This window comes from Acanthochromis polyacanthus, chromosome 5 (genome assembly GCF_021347895.1).
Source record: "Acanthochromis polyacanthus isolate Apoly-LR-REF ecotype Palm Island chromosome 5, KAUST_Apoly_ChrSc, whole genome shotgun sequence".
NCBI classification, from domain to species: domain Eukaryota; kingdom Metazoa; phylum Chordata; class Actinopteri; family Pomacentridae; genus Acanthochromis; species Acanthochromis polyacanthus.
Genome location: NC_067117.1, coordinates 42,218,123 through 42,235,385, shown reverse-complemented (window position 1 = coordinate 42,235,385; position 17,263 = coordinate 42,218,123). Strand labels below are relative to the sequence as shown.

Genomic DNA, 17,263 nt, shown 5'->3' with positions numbered 1-17,263 from the left:
TGATGCTTTGGACAATGTTCTGCTGGGAAACCTTGGATCCATCATGTAGATGTTGCTTTAACACGTTCCCCCTACCTAAGCATTGTTACCAACCATGTAGACCCTTTCATGGAAACGGTATTCACTGATGGCCTCTTTCAGCAGGATAATGCTCTGTGCCACAAAGGAAAAATGGTTCAGGAATGGTTTGAGGAGAACAACAACCAGTTTGAGGTGTTGGCTTGGCCTCCAGATTCCAGGTCTCAATCCAATGGAGCTTCTGTAGGATGTTCTGGACAAACAAGTCTGATCCATGGAGGCCCCATCTCACATCTTCTAGGACTTAAAGGATCTGCTGTTAAAATCTAGGTGCTAGATACCACAGAACACCTTCAGGGTCGAGAGGAGTCCAGATACCACAGAACACCTTCAGGGTCGAGAGGAGTCCAGATACCACAGAACACCTTCAGGGTCTAGAGGAGTCCAAACTAAATCTTTTCATCAAAAACAGAAGCCCTGTCCTCATACAGTGTGTGTGTCTGTCTGTCTGTCTGTCTGTCTGTCTGTCTGTGTCTCTGTCTGTCTGTGTGTCTGTCTGTGTGTGTGTGTGTGTGTTGTGTGTGTGCAGTGGGGCCTCAGAGGGACAGCCCCTGAACTCCAAGAGGAAAAAGGGAGTAGAATGTAGTCTTTGTGATGTCTCTATCACTCAATCGCAGAGCTGGGGTTATCAACACTGCTCTTTGTGTGATGAACTGACCAGCAACCACAGAACAGCAGTGTCTTATCGGAGCTTGTAGCTTTCTGTGTTCGCTTCCCAGCACAAACACACGCACATGCATGCAACACATACACGCACGCACACACACAGCATGCACGCAGATTCAGTGCATGATAAAAAAAACCTGCATGTGTTGTTGATGAGCTTATTTCTTGGACTATGCGCTATGGTTCAGTACCCTTGACATCAAAAGGCCATGAGGAAAACAGAGAGTGAGGCTTTTGTATCTCCATTCCTGAGAGCTCATCCTCTAATGAGGCCCAGTCAGCAACCCAAGGAAGCATTGCTGTAGAGTTGTGTGTGTCTGTTGCCATGCTGCATATGGATGTCTAACACACATCTATTAATTAATAAATAATAAAAATAATAACGTCGTACTTGTTTAGTGTGTTCAGTGCAAATGTTCTGCTAGAAAGCCTTGAATTTTCCTTGAAGACAGTCAGATAGTGGAAAATTAAAGTAAATTAAGATGTTGGAGAAGCAAACAAATACTTTAAGAAACGGTGAAGAAACCAAGTAAAAATCATGTTTGATGTTCAGGAGACTAAAGTGTGAGGAGATGCTGTTTGCTTGGAGTTCTTTGTCAACTGGAGTGTGACAGTTTGCTGTAAATATGATAGATTTAGATGTTTTTGGTGTGTTTTCACTTCAATAAGCTTTGCTCTATGTCCAGTGTAGTCTTGGGCTTGGAGTGAGACTTCCCTGTTGTGTTTCTGACACCTGATATTTATAAATGTTTTAATAAAAACGTGTATTAGTTTTAGTCCAGTCCTAGTCCTTTCATTTTGTGTACCTTTTCCGTGGTTGCAGGTGTTATTCTCATCTATGGAGAGGTCAGTGGAAAAGACTCAGTGTTTATGTCCCTCTGCTCTGCAGCGATACCACAGATAGACTCTCCTTAGTAAATCCAAACACTGGCACACTTCTCACTAGGGCTGGGCGATAAATCGAATTAATTCGATTAATTCGCCTTTTTAAAACCTAACGATTTGAAAATTTGCCAAATCATAAAATCGAGGCAAGCTTAAACATATAACAATACAGATTCTTCTTCTGCTTTTCACGACTTGTGCACTGGCGTTTGCTTCCGCCTCTCATCTCCTTCCTCCAAAACACTCACACCCCCGTCATGGTGGACAGAACAGCAAACGAAGAGTTGGTCGCAAGAAAAGAGCCTCATGTTACCTTGATTATATGGAAGTGGTTCGGCTTTGACAAGACTGACACAGAGCAAACTACAGTCATGTGCAAGGTTTGCAAAAGTACTGTGAAAATGAAGAGTAGCAGCACAACGAACCTCTTTCAGCACCTCCAGCAGAGGCATCCTAAAGAATGGGAGGAGTGCTGCAGCTACGGGAGTGCGACATGGCTAGCACTAGCCATAGCAAACAGACCGCATAGAAACAACAAAAATTGATTGAAATCGTAATCGTCCAAGATGACTAAAAAAATCGAGATTTTATTTTTTGACCATATCGCCCAGCCCTACTTAGCACCGCAATTAGCATTAGTATTACTGCAGCTAATTACCATCTTCTCTCTAATGACCGGCAGAAACTCCTTCAAAGGATTGATTCACTCGTGTTCACTGAAACACTGTTTACTGTAACATTTACAATAACACCACCACTAGCTTTCATTTTTATGATGGTTATCCGTGTCACTGTTTTGCAGGGATAACCATCACTGCATTCCTGGTCTTAGCACCACCCAGGATGAATGTGATTGGTTACAAAGAAATACAACAAATCCAGAGCTAGGACAGTGATAAAACGATGCAGCCGGACCATTCTCCAGTTTGGTGTGTAGATAGGGCTGGCTAGGTGAGATTAATTTTTGTGCCACAGTTATTCTGGGGGAACGTCCTTGATTTTCAAACCGTCGCCTGGTCTGATGAGTCTCCATTTCAGCTGCAACATCCAGATGGTCAGAATTTAAACAGCATGAAAGCATGAATCCATCCTGCCTTGTATCAACGGTTCAGGCTGCTGGTGGTGTAATGGTGTGGGGGGTATTTTTTCTTTAGCATCAACTGATCATGGTTTAAATGTCTCAGCCTACCTGAGTATTGCTGCTAACCATGTCCATCCCTTTATGACCACAGTGGACCATCCTCTGATGGATACTTCCAGCAGATTAATGCATCGTGTCACAAAGCTCACATCATCTCCAACTGGTCTCTTGACAATGAGTTGACTGTACTCTAATGGCCTTTTTGATTGTCCAGTTGTTCTTCTTGAATATTTCTGTTTAGTTTTTTTTTTTTGTTTAAAATATATAGCATTTCCTCCAGTTTTTCATTTTAAGATTCAAATTTTATTTATTTGGTTTTACTTTCTTTTTGCATAGCGTTAAATAATTTAAATAAACATAGATATTATTTGGTCTTTACAGTGACCAAAATAAACATTTACCTGCTCTTCTTTACCTTGTGAAGGAGACACGGTGCTTTGAACAAAACAGGGCAAAACCATTGTAACTGTTGCCCAGAGTGTGTCCCTGTTTAGACTAGAACCGCATCACAAAGGTGGTTGCTGTTTCTATTAGAAAACAGTGTTTGCGTACAGACAGTACACGCTCCTGAATGGCTGCTTTTATTTCATGCATCACCCCAGAATTCCTTACATTTTCTGCTTCAAAGCTGTTCATCAGACTAGATTTGTTATATATATGCTCATCACACCATTTCATTCTGTGTCTCCTGCTCTCAATTACACATCACTGACAGAGTTAATGTAAACTTTTCCCCCAAATTCAGCACAGAAAACAGTGCATGTGCTTCTGTTTATTCTATATTGGGGACATCAATGCGTTCACAAACTCACAGTCCCTTCATTCCCCTCACAAATCAGGACTATGGTGAAATTCACATCCAGGGTCAGAGGTAACAGAGTAGTGGAAAAGTCAGGCATTACTGTAGAGGGACGGCTGTGTTTCAGTCAGGGAGCACTGATGGATCTCCTCATCCACTTGGCTCCACCAGGTCAGTACAGAGTGACAGATAGGTGAAGGGATGGCATCTAAAGTTAAAAAGACATTTCAGACATAAATCAGCTTTGTTGTCAGTCGAATGTCCTTTTGGTGTTTTTTTCAGTGATGTCTAAGTTTTCTGGAAGCTCTTGCTGCAGTAAACCTGACCCAGACACTGTGGATGGTGTAGAGGATTGTTTTATCATCCCTGAGCAAACTCTGCTACCTGTGAAGCTTTTTCCCAAACATTTGTTTCGACACTGGTCCACACTTGTCTTTATGTGAGTGAACAGCAGGTTGGAAACTTGCTGTGAGAACTCTGTCAGGAACAGTTAAAACGTGTGGGAAAGTTTCCTGCATTTGCTTCTCGTTCAGAGATGAAGTGTGATGGACTTGGCTGTGGAAATGTGTAAAGATCAGGATGTTGTTCATTACGTTTCTTTTTTTGTAAGGATGACTTCTTCGAGTCACCTTGAACCATTTTAAGGTTTTCTATCTATCATGTTCCTGCAGTGAACCTTCTGCCAACAGATTGACATCTGTCTTAGGACTGATAGTAAGAATACTGTTGTTGCTTTATCACTGGGTAAGCTTCTTTAGATGTCTAACATTTTATTCTGCTGTTCTTAACTACTGAGATTGGCTCTTGGCACTCTCTGTCTGTTGAGCAGCTTCTGCTCTTCTGCACCATGCTCTAGTTGCTATGAGGACATTACAAACTCAAAAAGCTTTTTTTGACAGTAGGGGGTAGGCAGAAAAAGAATAAAAACTGTGGGAGAAACAAAATGGGAATAATGGAAGAAAAGAAAACAAAAGGAAACAACAATAGAACAACAGAAAGAATTTGCATTGCCAAGCCTCCAGGGCGGGAAACGTTGGCTTTTACATGTTAGAACTTGTCAGGTAACTGAATGTTTTATGTAAAGTGATTCTTTTGTCATGGGAAGTATAACCTTTCTGTGTTGTTGGTGCTGAAAGGAGAGTAGATGAGTTTTATCACATGGCCTGTCCACTGTCATCATCCAACCCTTCCCTGTCTGCTTTGTCAGGAGAATTAACCTTCCAACAGGGGATAGTACGAGTTCTGTAACAGCCAGAACTGTTGTGAGATAGTGCTCTATCCTAGACTTCTTTTAATGAGAAAGTTCCCAAACAAGGTTTTTCCTCAGATAATAATTATTGTAAAGTTCTTCTACAGGCAAACAAAGGCCTAGGCTGAGAGTAGAAAAGAAAAAAGACACTAATATGAATGGAAATGCAGTATTGAAAATACAGAAAAAAATAGATTTCTTAAAAAGCAAAATAAAATGTGAAGACCACTAAAAACAAGCCAATATCATTAAATTAATGTGCATCTTAAGCTTTATTCTCAAAGTGTCAGTGCAAGGAGAGGATTTGATTGAAAAAGGAAAGCTACTTTAAAACTTTGGAGCTGCTACCACAAAGGCAGAAGCTGCTTCACCCACTAGACTGGGTTATGGAAGAGTTAAAAGCAGTTGCTCTGATAATCTGAAAGGTCTCGGTAGGAGAAGTTCTGAAATGTACCCAGGTATTGTATTACTGGTATAGTGCTGTCCACCCTTCTGGTACTAGTTGGGAGTTTGATTGCAGCTGCAGTTGGGTGGATGGAGATTCCACAGTGAAAGAAAACAACCTGCTGCCACAGAGGAAGTCTGCTTTTTAAAGATGGCACCAAGATTCATGGTGTGGAACACAAAACTTTGAGGAGATTCTCTGTATGGCACAGAACACTGGACTATTGGACTATGCTATTATTGCAGTGGAAATACTGTGAAACATTTCCCCAAACTTTTGTTTATACATTGGTTCCACAGCAGATTGAGAAGTTACTGTGAGAGATCGATCTGTCTGTCTGTCTGTCTGTCTGTCTGTCTGTCTGTCTAAAGTTTGGACACATCTTCTCATTTAATAGTTTTTCTTTATTTTCATGTCTATTTCCATTGTAGATTCTCACTAAAGTCTTCCAAACTATGAATGAACACATATGGAATTATGTAGTAAACAAAAAAGTGTGAAATACGTCAGAACATGTTTTATATTTTAGATTCTTTGCTTTGCACCTTCTTGGCATTATCTGCATGAGCTTCATGAGGTAGTCTAATAAATGTGTTACTCAGAGAACCTCCTAGGAAGACAGAGCTGTTGAAGTCATGCAACACACACATTGCCTACACATTATGTAGTTGCATGCACAAGGTCAGGTTCCACATGGGTGCAGTCAGCTGCCAATAGGCTAAGTGCATGTTTAACTAGATGAGAGTCATGTGGAGGGAGGTGCTAACCTTGAATGATTTACATTGTTCTCACTAAGATGCTCAAGGCATTGTTTGAAAAACACCTTTTGTGCTTGTAAAACCTACATGTCCCTTGACACTCATTCCTTGGTGTCAACAGCTCTGGGGGTCACAGAGATTGTGTGCATACCTCTGCACCGGGTGACAAACACACTCTCAGAGTGTGCAGAGGCGTGTGAAAGCCACCTGTGGCAGCTCTACAGTCTAACCCCTGAGGAACGTAGAGGGGAGACCCAGGAATAACTTACAGCGTGGGACTGAACTCGGCATGTTGTCTCTGCCGGCGGGACGCCCCCGCTCTCCCCCACTGTCACACAATCAACAATCAACCCCTCGCTGACAGCACTGCCTACTGCAGCAATGTAGGCTAAGCAGTTCCTCACTTCTCTGGCTCCATCCCTCCACCTTTTTTACAGTGAAATGGATTCTTCCAGGTTTCAAGTAGATGGTAGTCTAATCCAAACATAGCAGATATCAAGTATTGGAGTGTTTATGGAACATTCAGATCATGGGGCAACACAATTACAGCAAACTTGTACCGACTAAACCAAAAACTATTTTTTAAGGTAATGTCAACTGGAAAACATGCCACATAACAGAAAATACAAAAATATCCACATACAGACACAGACCAGTAACTGATATGAGTGTAGCCGGGCTGCTGCTGCTCCTGATGCTCGCAGCTGTTTGCATGTGGTACAGGGCTTGTTGGGAAGCATCAGTTGTGTAAACTAAATGTTTTTTGACTTGAATACTGAATCACTGAGGTATAAATAAACACATTCACATCCAATCCGCACAGGTTTAGTGCCTTGGCAGGCAGGCAGCTTTTTATTTCAATACAATACTAATATTATTTGGCTTTGGCCTTTCTGGGGGGAGATTTTACAAATATGATACCTCCACTAAAAATAAATCAGACTACAATGTTTCAAGTTACTTATCTCATAACTTTTGTTCTGATGATGAGTGAAGTGTTTCACTATGAGGGAATGCTTGCTCAGTGTTATCCCTTCAAGCCACTAAGTCAACACTCCATCCATGACGTTTGTGTCAAGGTGGAGCCCCACTTCCTCCCTATGGAAGGGGCTGGTGCAGCATCACTCATCATTAAAGGTAAGTTCAGTAACTTCAGCTTCATTTTATACATTTCAGTCTCTTACTGTGGGGATACACAGACTCCCATACATAGTGTCAGATAGGCTCAATGGATGACTGTAAATGTAGGAGGTCCACTGCAGGCCCACACTCAGGACAAAGTGAAACAGTGATGGTGCAGTAATCTATAGAACCCTGCAAAGGTCAGAGGTGAAGCCCACCGTGCTGGTGCTCATTTTTCTGCTACTGACACACCCTTAAAGAGGGCCAAGGACGCAGCCATACCTCTGGTCAGATGTGCATGGAGCCCTTCAGGGAGTTTCACTCCCTGGTTGGCATAGGTCATCTCAGTTCCTCCGACAATCCAATGTGATAGGCACTGTTAGCTATGTAGGGTGTGCCTACAGAGGGTTCATGTAAATGCTCTTTTTCTTTCGGTACAACCATCCAAAGCTCTCATTAGACAGAGAGCATGCAGCACTTGTGTTCAGGGAAGGAAGAGGGACAGGGATAAAGCTGTGTGTAGCTCTGAAGGAACACACCCCAGTGATAGATTTTTTTTGGCATAAAGACAGGGTTTGGTCTGAGTATGACCTTAAGATTACCTTACATGAACTGAATGTCACCAACATATTTTGCTGATGCAAGAGCCTGTAATAAAGCCATCTTAAGAGGTAATGTCTTCATGTCCACCTGATCCAACAGTTCAACATGAGAGACAGTGTCTAGGAACAGAGATATTAAGGGAACAAATGGTTCAAATGCTGGGTGGAGCCAGCATGTTTCTTTCATAAAACAACAGACCAAAGATGCTGGCTCTTGCTGTGGTCTGCAAATATGGCAGACTAAAATCGCTGCCAATTCACTTTAATACTAGAACAGGCCTTACATTTGTCCAGCAGCTCCTGAAGGAAGGAGAGAGCTGCTGCTACAAAGCATTGAAATGATCCGAGTAGTGGCTTTGAGCCTGTCCCACTGCGTCTAGATTTGACCTCTCACGAGACAGCCACATAGAGGAAGGCATTCCGGATGAGGATGGAAAATCTCCCCTCTGGCTTTGGGACACTGTATCCCAACACAATGGATGGGGACAATGCGGACTTCACAGGAGAGGTATCGTCCCTGTTTTCCTCGCGCCAATCTACTTCATTATTAGACCCCTCTTCCTCACTCTGGTCAGTGTGGGGTGAATCAGAGCCAGCAGTGGAAATCATAAAGTAACAGCCGTGGCCGTTTGTGTTCCAGCACGTCTGTTCCTGATGGGGGTTCCTGATTGCTCAGTGAAAAATACCTGGGACACCGAGCGTCCTCTCTTAAAGCAAACAGGTGGCGACCAGTGGCTGTCCAAAATAGGTCCAGATGGGAGGGTACTGCCGCATACTGTAGGTTTCCCCTGGACAGCAAATCCGTTCCAGATATTCACACTGCTGTGAGTGGATCTCAGTGACAACAGGGGAATGCCACTCCATATGATCAGTTTGCGACCCAGCATGTATAATGGGACTATAACCTGCTCTGTCTGTTGATGTAAGCTACCACCATAGTGTTTCCTGTTCTGATCAAAAGATGGGGGTTTCTCACCAACAGAAGAAAGCACTTTAAGTCAGAAAGGCCACTTTATATGACTGAATGTGTAGTGTCCTACAGGCCATGGTGAGGCAGCCCCTAAGATTTGCATCTTTACCACCTTCCTGGACATAACCACTTCTAGTGACACAGTCTGAGAGAAATTTAGGATTTCTGCAATGGTTCAGTGTCACATAGGATGTTTGACACAGCCTGAGTTATTCCTCCCATTGCATAAATGTGCTAGCCTAGCTGCGCTAGACAACCCATGGCAACGAATTTAATTCTCTGCCAGGGTGGGTCTAGTTACCCTCCATAAGGCTGGAGGCTGGATTCTCCTAAAACTGGCCGGACCAATCACCATGAAGTGTAGAGTCAGAAGGCGGGCGTAACGAAGTGACGACAGAGGCGTGACGATTCTGACAGAAACAACCGGCGCACAATAAACAGTTATCTTTCGACTCGGCTTTGGCCACAGCCTTAAAGATTTGAAGCTAAAATTCAACTTGAAAGATAAACAAAGGACGACACTGAAGTGTTTCATTGAGAAGAAAGACGTATTTGGACTTATGCCGACGGGATATGGCAAATCCTTAATATACCAGTTGGCTCCACTGGTTGGGAAGCTAATGGGACTTAGCCACAATCCGCCGGTGCTCTCGGAACTACGTCAGCCTATTCGTTGTGCTGATTGGTTGTATACCTACCCAACTGCTGCAGAGGGATTTGATAGACAACCTTTTAGCCCGCCTCCCTCCCTGTCGAGCTTCCTTAGACCCTTGTGCCGTCAGAAACATGGGATCTAGCATGGCTAGGCTATAAATGTGCAACTTGCCTGGAGGAATTACTGCTATCACTCCCAACATTTTTAAACATCATCAAAACACACTTGAGTGTGACAGCATTTTTTACTCTGTATTTGGAGAGGTGTGCTGTGGAAGAGGTTGAATTCAGAGAAACTTCTGTGCAAGAAATGACCTGGGTTGGCTGCAGGACACTCTTTTTTTGTAGTTTCTAGCAAAGCCCAGAGCATCCTCAGTGAGAGACCAAAAGATAGAATCATGCATTCTTACATCTTGCTCTGGAATGCAAATCGTATACATTTTCTGTGACAGAGAAAAATTGTAATGTGAAAATTTGCATCCTTCAGGTTTATCCAAATAGAATTTTTCCTTGGGGATCTATCAAGTATTTCTATTCTATTCTATTCTATTCTATTCTATTCTATTCTATTCTATTCTATTCTATTCTATTCTGCTCCTCAGAGACTGATACGACACAAGAAGGTCCAGTGTTGAATAGAGCTCTCCTCCTTTGTGTGGAGATCAGGAAATACCTTGAGTAGAAGCCACACTCACTTTGTTGTAGAGTTATTTACCTTTCTGCTGCTGTCCCTATGGCCCCGTGGCTGTCATCTGAGGAGCTGGATGTGGAGAGGACTTTGAAAGTTGGTAGTCCAAATGGATCGCCCAGAAATGCAGAAACGTACAAGGAGCAGGCTGGCCTGATGACTACCATGGTCTTTCTAGAGAGGCACGGTTGCAGGGCCTCTCCCTCCATCTCCACCAATACATGGCACTAGCAGCAGGGCTGAAGAAGCCAGTAGGGTCGACACTCTTTCCCATTATCTTCATCAGCTCATTTTATCTCCATTTTCTATTCATCAAAGGAGGCAAAAGGGGGTGTCCCAATCTGACACAAGGTGTTCTGATGCTCCCTTTGAGGACTCAGTAAGAACAGGACTCGTTGAGGACTCATTAGCTTCAAGAGGGTCTGACTCACCAGCTTTGCTGTGAGCTTTCGTATTCTCCATTAGCAGGACAACAGCTTCCATCTTACCATCCCAGCTGGACACAGGTGTGACCAACTCGGCGACCTCCTTGGACATCTCAGCAGGAGCCATCTTTGGGTCCGTGCTCAGCAGGCCAGCAGCCTGGAGAACATTACACACCTCATGGATGTCAAAACCTGAAATTTTGCAACCACAGGAACAGACTGTGTATGGTTGCTGTCTGCCAACTTTGATCTTATCCTGGTGTAGCTGGATTGGCTAAATAAAGCTAAATTAACTCAGAGTTGGTAGCTTTGGTGAGCTGCAGTAACCTAGCTAGTATGGTGGCTAGTGCTTCTGCTTCTCATCATGGCGGTAATGTGCACTGTGGGCAGCTAGCTCACTGTGAATGTGAGTGTGATTGTGTGTCTGTATATGTAGCCCTGTGACAGACTGGTGACCTGTCCAGGGTGTCCCCTGCCTTCACCCGAGTCAGCTGGGATAGACTCCAGCACCCCCCATGACCCTAGTGAGGATAAAGCGGTGTATAGAGGATGGATGGATATTTATGTTGTGTTATTGTACAGCTTTAAACCCAGACACACACATGCTTGTTTTTCACGGAGGTTTGGAGTCTTGGACTGTGGCAGACAGGTGGCTTTGTTTGGAAACACACTACATAGACTGGGAGAGCTGGGTGAAGTGGAGGGGGCTCTAATCATTATTATGCTTTCCGTAGAACAGTGGCGCTCTGCATTTTTTTGCTGTGTTCCCGAGTTGGTCGGCACATTCCGCTGGCATTGTTATCCGGCCCGTTTCCTGCGGCCGGCGGCTTTTGTCAGCCTCTCCCCCATTGTCCCGGCTTCCTTTGTTCCCTGGCTCCAACAATGGCTTTTTTCTGCCTCTTTATATATATATGTGCACTTTTTGCCCTTGTGTGTTCTGTTTGTTTTGTTCTGCTGTCTGCTGTGTTTTTTTCCTCCTGCTGCACAGCTGGGAAATAACACACACACATAAACACAAGCCTGTGCTGATTTGTTCAAGTTCACTGTGGTTCAGACCTCTCTCACTCAACCTGTCGTCTCTTCTTCTCCCTCTCCTGCTCTCTGAGGTATTGTCTGTCTTCCTTCTCTATAACACACACACATTCTGGAATACACCTTGCAGTAACTTTAACACTTCCACCCCTGAACCCTTGACCTTGACTTCAGAAGTCACCTTAAACAGTGGAATTCAATTGTTCTTATGAACCGGACCCTAAAAGACACACGTTAGAGCCCAGAGACACCACAGCGGTGACTTTTTTTAATGGTTTCCATGACAGCGATCAAAAGAATAAAACATTTTTACCTACCAATCTGAATGTTGACATTTTTTGATGGAAGTCCAGTCATGGAAGAGTGAAATTTTCTCCAGATATCTCCAATCCTCGGTGGATGTATTCTCATTCGTTTGAGGATCCCACAGTCAATTCTCAGAGAATTTCAATTTGTCCAACACCTATAAATAGGGATGGGAATTTCGACTAATTTCCGAACCGACTAGTCGCTAATTTTATTGGCTAGCAGGTTCGCTAGCATGGCTGCTGACTCTTGTTAATGACCTTCATCAACCAGCTGTCTTTACATCGCTGTTTTCATGTGTTCGCCCTATTATGCAGAGGTGATAAACCTGCTCAGTGCATGAAAGAACGATCATGCATTATCATTTTGTCAGTGCAGCAAATTAGGGGACAAAAAGTGCAACAGAAGTTTCATTCTTTAAATGAATTTGTGTTATCTTGATTTCTTCTCTTTCGTGTATCCTGGAATTGATAAAATGGCATTCCTAAACCTCATAACCTGTGGTGCTGTGTGTGATCTTTGTCTGTCCACAGAATGGTTGAGCCCAGTTCTCCAGCGCTACACCTCCTTCCTCGTGGGGATGTCAGCATGGCAAATGTTGGAGTCAAAGTAGAAAAGGAGGAGTCGAGCAGAACAGATGGAATCAATGCTAATGCTGTACCTCTTAAGACATCTCCTTCACATGATTGGCCAGGAAATCAGCTGCTCGAGGCCCGCCAACTGACCCCACCACTGTCCCGCTCCCCCTCGGTAGGAATGATTACAAAGAGCACGACGAGACATTTTAGGATGCGTCACAGATCGGTGTGTGTGTTTGCTCTGGTCTGATGTCAGCTGATGTTCTGTTTTGTCTGTTCCTGGGCAGGAGGGCTCTCCAGGTAAAGAGCTACCTCACAGGCAAAGCCCCATGGGAGTTATGGAGGCAAGGATGCATGACCATTCAGAACGGCAATCCAACTTCAAGGAAGGTCTGTCTATATTCTTAGCATGACCTCTCACCTACTTCCTGTGCAACAGTCTGTACTGGTGTTGGTAGACTACCAAGCAGTCATATTTAAATCTGCAAAATTTGTTTTTGCGCTAACCTTCCACACTGCTGAAGTTCTTTAATCTGTTTTTAGTATCTTAACCCAAGTTCCTCTAGCTAGCTCTTACTATCAGTGTACTGAGACTAGAAACCCATATAGTCATGGTTTACAATCATGAGCATTTTTAGCCACACTAGTTATGTGACTTATGGTATGTCAGTGTCTGTTGGATGGTTGGTCCATCATGGCTGAGGAGCGTTAACACTTGGAACCCTATATTCAAGTCCATTGGAGCTCAAAGTCCGGCATATTTGGTAAGTTTGACTGTTGCCTACGAAAGCACAGTCAACAATCTGCACTCAGATCCATTTGGAAGAGACAGACTCAGGCCCAGATCAACCACATTTGGGCGTGGTATGCACAAGGTGTGAAGGCTAGCTGTACCAAAAGCAGGAAGTATACCCCTGTACATGGTAAATGGTTTGCACCTATATAGCACTTTACTACCTCTGTAGTACTCAAAGCACTTTACAATGTTTTTCACACACACATTCAGAAGAACCACTGTCGGGAGCAATGGTGGTTCTTGCCTTAGGACACTTTGTCATGTGACAGGGCTGACGATCAAACTGCCAACCTTACAATAAGTGTTTTCTGACTTTCAAAATATGGGTTGTCTCCACTACGTATCTTCTCAGAAATCTGTTCACTTTGGCAAATCACACATCATTGCTTTGCTTCTTTTTATAACAAATTGTGTTTAAAGCTGAGCAACAGAGTGTCGAGCATCCTACTTCTTCGTGCATCAAAAACAAAAGCAGGTTTAATCCACCCATCCATCCATTATCTATACAAAGCCTAATCCTCGTTAGGGTCATGAGGGGCTGGAGTCTATCCCAGCTGATTGAGGGTGAAGGCAGGAGACACCTGTACAGGTAACAGTCTATCACAGGGCTACACATAGAGACAAGCAATCACACTCACATTCACACCTACAGACAGTTTAGAATCACCAGTTAACCTCAGCATGTTTGTGGACTGTGGAAGGAAGCTGGAGAACCTGGAGAAAAGCCACACATGTACAGGAGAACATGGAGACTCCATGCAGAAAGATCCCAGGAAGGCCGGGACACGAACCGGGGATCTTGTAGCTGTGAGGTGACGGTGCTAACCACCGTGTCACTGTGAAGCCCAAGCAGGAGTAATGTGAAGTAAAACTCCATTGCAGAGTTACCTGCGGGCTCTGTGTTTGAGTAGATTTTTCTTTTATATAGAAGTGCCTCATAGATGATGTTTGTGTACTGATCTCTATGCAACAATAGTATGATGTTAACTTTGGCCTGCAGAGGAGTTGGGGATATCTCCACACGTCTGATCAGTCTGCTATGAAGTCATGAATGCTGGACTCTTGATTTTCCCATGGAAATAAGATACAAACTGTAGTAACAACATATTTAATATTTAAATCGATTCTGTTTAAAGCCATTGTGTAATCATGTGAATGACTTTTGTAGCATTTTTTTGTAGAGGGACTTAGTCTGTTTTGCTCTGAACATGTACTCAACATTTGCCCCCGTATTGGATTAAAAACAGATGTATCTATGCACTTCACACTTCTGCACCTCAGTTATATTCTATTCTATGTGAGACTTTCTCTCTCGCTCATGTTTACACGTGTCCATGTAAATTTCCTATAGATGACACACATCTTGTATCTTTAAATGCACTGCATTCTGGTGCTATTTCGCACTAAACAATGCAGTTTTGATCGAATAAAACTTAGAGTTTGCCAAGCAGAGTGAAGGTGTTGTCTTAGTTTCAGAATTGGCGTAAGATGATGAGTTTCCTCTATTCTCACATGTGGCTTGAAGGCCTCCTCTAGCTGCTCGCACAACCATCCCTGCCCTCACCAGCTCCACTAGCTCAACTTAGAGTGTAGTCTGCCTGAATATTGATCCACTCAAATGCTCAGCATCTCTCCTTGATTCACAAACAACCTCTGCCCTTCAACATCTCACTAGTCTTCCTAAATCACTGCCATTAGACAAGCAGATGAGGGATGTACTTTGGTGTCAAATGTCTGACAGATTATACACTGTTCAAAAAAATTAAAGGAACACTTTGAAAATACATCATATTTCAATACGGGGAAAAAACAAACTGGATGTTAGCATTGATGTGTGTTAGTGATAATGTGTTAGGAATGAAAAGTGCCACATTGTTTGATGGAAATGAAAATTATCAACCCCCCAGGAGGGCTAAATTCAAGACACCCCAAAATCAAAGTGAAAAACTGATGTGGCAGGCTGGTCCATCTTGCTGAAATTCCTTGGCAGCAACTCAAAATGGTATTCAGTAGTTTGTATGGCCTCCATGTGCTTGTATGCAAGACTGACGGTGCCGGGACAAGCTCTGAATGAGACGATGGATGGTGTCCTGGGGTATCTCCTCCCAGAACTGGACCAGGGCATCACTGAGCTCCTGGACAGTCTGAGGAGCAACCTGATGGTGTCAGATGGAACAAAACATAATGTTCCAAAGGTGTTCTATTGGATTCAGGTCAGGTGAGCATGGGGGCCAGCTAATGGTATCAGTTCCTTCATCCTCCAGGAACTGCATGAGTTCTCTTACCACATAAGACTGGGCATTGTCGTACACCAGAAGGAATCCAGGACCACTGCACCAATGTAGGGTCTGACAATGGGTCAAAGGATTTCATCCTGATACCTAATGGCAGTCAGAATGCCATTGTCCAGCCTGTAGAGGTCTGTGTGTCCCTCCATGGATATGCCTCCCCACACCATCACTGACCCACCACCAAACTGGTCACACTGAACAATGTTACAGGCAGCATAACGTTCTCCACGGCTTCTCCAGACCCTTTCATGTCTGTCACATGTGCTCAGGGTGAACCTGCTCTCATCTGTGAAAAGCACAGGGCACCAGTGGTGGACTTGCAAATTCCTGTGTTCTATGGCAAATGCCAGCCGAGCTCCACGGTGCCAGCCATCTCTCAATTGTACAGAGTCCTTCAAAAAAATCCTGGATCCAGACGGTGATGCGGATCACCTCCAAAATCTAATCGATTGTTACTTTTGGTCTTCCGGACATTCTGTAAACATTTGGTGAAAATCCGTCCGTGACTTTTTGAGTTATGCTGTTAACAGAAACAGACAAACAGACAGACAAACAGATGGCCTGGCGGAGGTCTGCGCTCTCCGAGTGCTTTTGTAGTTACAGATGTGAACAACACTTGTAAACACCATGCATGTCATGGCAGTTCTGAGTTGACAATGACTTCAGTTACTCTGAATTTTCTGTGAATGATTGAAACATGTCTATCACAAAAAGGACAATCCTGCTTTGTAGTTTTTGAGTAATTCTATTTTAGGTCTGCATGAAATATGATAGAATTTGGTGGGTCAAAAATGTACACACAGCTACTCTAGTTATCAATTTTGATGATATAGAAAGCTGTGTTAATAAATTTGTTTTTAGTGGCATGGCCTCCTACAGCTGTTGATTTATCTAAGCCACTTTCAGCAAGACTTACTTAATAAACAATATAATGAGAAAGTAGAAGGAGCTTAATATAGAAAAAGCTAATCATGAACAGGTCAGGAAGATCACTTGAAGCCACTGGGCTGAGAGCCTGCTGGCAAGAGGGAAGTGCTTCTTCTACAAGCAGCACCTTGAGGCTCAACTGAAGTTTGCTGGTGATCACATAGACAAAGAAAAGGCCCTCTGGAGAAGAGTTCTGTAGTCAAATGAAACAAAAATTGGACTTTTGGCTGCAATGACTACAAATTAGTTTGGGGGATAGAAGATGAGGCCTTTAATCCCAAGAAAGCCAAACCTAGTGATAAGCATGGTGGTGGCGGTATTATACTCCTGGGCTGTTTTGGTGCCAGTGGAACTGGTGCATTACACAACGTAAATAGAATAATGAAGGAGGATTACTTCCTCATTCTTAAGGAAAACCTAAAATCATCAGCCTAAAGGTTGAGTCTTGGATGCATTTTGGGCATCCTAGTAAGACAATGACCTCAAACACACCAACAGTGGGAAAGAAATGACTAAATCTGGCTAGAACGCAGGTTTTATGCTGATCTGATCAAAATCCTGACTTCAAACCCATCAACAATCTGTGGACTGGGATGAAGAAACAAAAACCAACAACTTTAGTTTTACTGCAGAAGCTTATAGACGGCTTCCAAAAATTTCTAACTGAGGGTAAAATGGACAATGGACGTTCAACCAAATATTAGCTGTCCCTATATTTTTGTCCCAGCAGATTTTGTCATATTTCGAGAAGACTAAGATAAAAAATCTCTGAAAGAACCAAAATGCAGGTTGTTCCTTTTGACAAAGACAAGTGTTATAAGCTCAAAACTGCCATGATTCATGAGTACATA

The 17,263-nt window shown here is 43.3% G+C and overlaps 1 protein-coding gene across 2 annotated transcripts in view; it reads left to right on the top strand.

Moving 5' to 3' along the window:
• The window catches only part of LOC110965596 (SRY-box transcription factor 13), a 51,747-nt gene that overhangs the window by 13,061 nt on the left and 21,423 nt on the right, over positions 1 to 17,263 (top strand). For both annotated transcript variants that reach the window (XM_022214704.2, XM_022214703.2), the window contains exons 2-3: positions 12,354 to 12,570; positions 12,686 to 12,788. In XM_022214704.2, coding sequence (XP_022070396.1) covers positions 12,355 to 12,570; positions 12,686 to 12,788 — 319 coding nt within the window. In that variant the 5' untranslated portion in view covers position 12,354. The remainder of the gene's footprint in view (positions 1 to 12,353; positions 12,571 to 12,685; positions 12,789 to 17,263) is intronic.